The sequence below is a fragment of the Pinus tabuliformis genome, chromosome 2_1 (assembly GCF_031772625.1).
Source record: "Pinus tabuliformis cultivar Carrire ecotype Pingquan chromosome 2_1, CPIR1, whole genome shotgun sequence".
NCBI classification, from domain to species: Eukaryota; Viridiplantae; Streptophyta; class Pinopsida; order Pinales; family Pinaceae; genus Pinus; species Pinus tabuliformis.
This window is the reverse complement of record NC_142299.1, coordinates 310,124,040-310,128,707: the sequence shown is the minus strand read 5'-3', so window position 1 is coordinate 310,128,707 and position 4,668 is coordinate 310,124,040. Positions and strand designations below refer to the sequence as shown.

Sequence of the window (4,668 nt, the reverse complement as noted above, 5' to 3'; positions counted from 1 at the left end):
CGAGGATAGGTGGCCAACAAACTTGGTTTCCCACTGGGCAAGTTGAGGCCACCTATCTCATATATGTGGTGTAAACTTATGTTTTATAAATAGAAAAAAAAAATCATACCAAACTTAACCAAAAAAATAAAATTTATAAATTAAAATATATATATAAATTAAAATAAATAAATAAATATATATATATATATAATTATTTTTTAATATCAAAAAAAATATTATATATGGTTGTTAAAGGCCTTGCCTATCTATTATATATTTATTTGTGACAATTAAGAACACATTTTATATAGTTATTATTGCAATTTCATTGATAACAATATGATGATGTCATATACCTTTGACTTATTTATTTGATAATCTTTCAGGTCGTGGAATTATTTGGTGGCCCCCCGTACCAGAGATTGGGAGTTTGGATCAGTCAACTTCGGGTAGGGGTACGTTAGTGACGTCCACCCTTATAGAAATGGACGGGAAGCAACTAAATGCTGTTCGAGCCATTGCTACCTGTACGTAGTCATACCACTATTATATATTAATATGTGACCATTTAAAAAACATATTATATATTAATATGTGACCATTAAAAAAACATTTTATATAATTATTATCATAATTCATTGATAACAACATAATGATGTCATGCAACGTGTATTTAAAACTCTATTAATCATTATTTTTGAAAATATATAATTAGAATCAGATGTTTATCAAGATTAATTTAAATCCACTTTTAAGGTTTACAAATTAAAAAAAGTTTCTACTGGTCAAATATTTGAGCGATCATGGTTTAGATAAATCAAACTGACTTTTAATGAATAAAACATTGATTATTTTATTTTAATAAAGTTTATATGTGAATGAATTATTTTTTTAAATTATATATTTAATTTTTTGCAACATGAATTAGAATGAATTAGAAGTATTAAAAGAAAGAATAATAATAATAATAATAATTTATTTTTGTGTGGTCTAGATTTGTTAAATATTTTTTAATGGTTTAATGTAGAGAATAAATTAAAAGAATTTGATTTACAACATTTTCTTAGCTACTTTTTCACTTATTTATTTTAATTTAGCTATATTTAAACTAAATAACATAAATTAATTATTATATAACCCTTGTTTTTATACAATTATATTATAATAATTTCAACTTAAAAAAAAACAAAAAACAAAAACAACCTTATTGATCAATTAGTCAAATATTTATTACTTAAGCACGGGTCAATTTTCCTCCACGCCTTTTAAGTTAAAATCTACCTAATCTACCCATAACCATTTTAATAAACATAATAAACTACATTAAAAAAATAAAATAAAAACCAACTCCCATTAAAAAAACATTTAAAGTACTATAACCTAGTATACCATTCACCCACTTTAACCAACAATTAAAAGAAACATTTGAACTACTATAACCTAATATAGCATTCACCCACTTTACTCGTACGTTCAACCCATTGCGATCTTGTCGGATCCCCTTTACTCATACCACCTTACTAATTGGATTATTCATCCTCCTGTCACGCTCGCCATTTCCCACGCTCGCCACTGAACGCTGTCATTTGCTTTGCAGTTGAGAGAAGAGTGTATGGTTAAATATTAAACATTTAGAGAGTCGCTGTTCAATAAAGGGAATCTTTTACAGATTTGATTTTTTTTTTTTTTTTCCGAAGGTGGCAAAACCTATCCTTAAAGTGCATTAATCTCCTTTTTCCATTAGAATTTTTAATTTTGTATTAGAATTAAATTATTATTCTAATTATTAAAGAGTTTTTTAATCAATTTTCAAATAACGAATAGCATGTAACATAGATTCAGGATCCTCTCACTGATTGCAGTTCAGATGATGGTACATAGTTTCACTGACTGCGTACATCAACTACTTAATTTGTGATTGTAAAAATGTTTTTGAGTTTTTAATTTGCTCTTCTTATCACTGGGATGGACACTCGCCACTAATAATTGGTTGTTAAAGAATTGAATTTTGAAGTTTGAACTATCATGGTTGTCCTATCAATCCAATATTGACTGAACAATTTAGCGAACAAAATTCTCCCCTCGACCTTAAAAATAAAGGTTGAAAGTAGTTAATTTAAAAATAAAGGTTGAAAGGTTGAAAGCCAAACGTCTCTGTACAATTGTTGTGCACGCAAAAACCTCTTCGCCCCTATATATATAGATATTGATCCACAACTCATCTCGTCCACAATTAGATCTACTTTGTCTGAGATAAGCATTCAAGGGTTCTTCCTCTGCTGTAATGGCTCCTGCAAGTGCAAACTCTTTCGTGAACCCAAAGTGGGGCAAAGTGATTCCCGTGGAGAGTGTGCAGGAGCTTGTCAAGAATCATGCCCACTCACATGAAGCTGTTCCCGGCCGATACATCAGGTCTCAGGAAGAGAGACCCACCACGTCCTCATTACTGGTTTCTCTTCAAACTGCAATTCCTGTCATCGACATGAAGAAGTTGAGCAACTTACCTGCACAAGATTATCAGAGACAACAAGAAATGGTGAGGCTTTCCATGGCCTGCCAAGATTGGGGCTTCTTCCAGGTATGCAATTGCCATAAACAAACCAGGTTGTACTTTGCCAGTGGGGAGATCTTATTAATCTGGGTCATATTTGTTTGGATGGTAGATTTTTGAATATTTTAGAAATTTGATTTATAAAAATTAAGTTTTTTTGTTTTTTTTGTTTGTTTTTTTTTTTTTTTTTTAAAGAAATTTGATTAATAAAAATTAAGTTAAGTGTTTGACATGGCTTCTATCTGTTTTAAATCAAATTTTTCTAAGCGTTATCTATAAGGATATAAGCAATATGAAAGCAAGTACCATCACCAACTCTGGCTTCTGGAATTTTGATGTTTAGAATCAATTTGCAAATAATCCCACCAGTGTATAATTACTAATTTTTAGTTATCAAATTTTTTTATAAATATAGGTTTACTAGATGTCTGCTAGTTATTAGTTTGGATGTCACTTCTGAATGCCAGAGAAAATTATATTTGTACTGATTTTCCTGTTTATATTTGTACTGATTTTCCTGGATGATTGCTGTTAATGCAATGAATTCTCAGATTGTGAACCATGGGATTCCTCATTCTTTAATTGATGAGATAAAGGGTGTAGCTAAAGAGTTCTTTAACCTTCCATTACAAGAAAAACAGAAATACGCTCCCCAAGAAGGAGATGTTCAGGGATATGGTAAGACGTTCGTGGTAGCTGAGGATCAAACGTTGGATTGGGGTGACTTGCTTGCTTTGGCACTTATGCCTGATAGCCTGAAAAATCTCACCCTCTGGCCCACCGTCCCCACAAATTTCAGGTAACTAAAATTATAATTATAATCGGACTGATGGGTATTGTCAGCACATTAATTTATTGTTAGTATTGATCAGAGTGATGGGTATTGTTATAAAGAGCTTAATTGGTTGATGGGCAGGGATAGTGTTGAGAGGTATGCAATAGCGGTGGAGAGAGTCGCTCAAGAGCTGCTGAGTTTATTCGCTGAAAATTTGAATCTGGAGGCTACTGATTATTTCAAGGAAAAGTTTGGGTCAGAGCCCATGAATTTGATGCGCATGAACTTGTACCCTCCTTGCCCTACACCAGAGCTTGTTCTGGGTTTGAGTCCTCACTCTGATGGAGGGGGGCTAACATTGCTCCTGCAGGATGACGAAACAGTAGGCTTGCATGTCCGGAAAGATAATCAATGGATTCCTGTGCAACCCATTCCATATGGCCTTGTTGTAAACATTGGAGACTTGCTAGAGGTAATCATCTCAATACCTGGGGATTTTGGCATTCTGGATTGCTTAGATTTTGTTGCAGACATTAAAATAATTTTTGAAGGTTTATTCATGGTACTACTCCTTTGATTACGCAGGTAATGACAAACGGGAGATATAAAAGTGTGGAGCATCGCGCAGTCACAAATGCAGAGAGAGCCAGACTTTCTATTGCGCTGTTTTACAATTCAGGTATGGATGCAGAGGTGGCTCCAGCATCGAAACTAGTGGATGAACAGCACCCGTGCTTGTACAGGAAGTTCAAACACGAAGAATACATTCGCTATTACTTGAAGAGACAACTTAAAGGGAAACACCCGCTTGCAGACTTTGCCAAACTTGACATCAGCAATACTTAAGATCAGCCGCTGTATTTTAAACAGATCAGGCTGTCCAATAATGTTGTCATATGCTGGTTTGTGTATGTTGTCTTATGCTGGTTTGCTTTTCCAAATACCAGCTCATTACATTAAACTAATTTAAGAGTAAAACAAAATAATAAAGTTTCAAGTTTCTTTGTAATGGGGTTATTTTAAATCTTGCCCATTGCTTGTGCTTAAATCTTTTCCTTATCTTTCCATAAAAACATGAGAAGAAATTTCATTCAAGAGACTTCACCTGCATTCATCAGACAGCCATGGAGCCTCAATATCCACATTACTTAAATAAAATTAGGAAATCCCAACTACTGAGCTACACAACTACTAAATATACGGACTGCTATTATGATTATTAAGTTGAATTACTAGTCCATTAAGAATATGCAAATAGCAAACAACCAGTCCACCTAAACTCCTATGAGGGTATTTTAAATCCTCCTAACCCAACTATCAATAAAGGACCACAATCCCCAACACTTTTCCTTAAAGCCAT

General features: G+C 33.0%; 1 protein-coding gene across 1 annotated transcript; it reads left to right on the top strand.

Annotated features, from left to right (window-relative positions):
* The first annotated feature begins 2,216 nt into the window (after window positions 1–2,216).
* LOC149200082 (protein LATERAL BRANCHING OXIDOREDUCTASE 1-like) lies at window positions 2,217–4,305 on the top strand. The gene is made up of 4 exons (XM_089399515.1): window positions 2,217–2,560; window positions 3,085–3,332; window positions 3,450–3,780; window positions 3,894–4,305. The coding sequence occupies exons 1-4, from the start codon at window positions 2,267–2,269 to the stop codon at window positions 4,152–4,154; spliced, it is 1,134 nt and encodes a 377-aa protein (XP_089255641.1). The 5' UTR covers window positions 2,217–2,266; the 3' UTR covers window positions 4,155–4,305.
* Window positions 4,306–4,668: the final 363 nt, after the last annotated feature.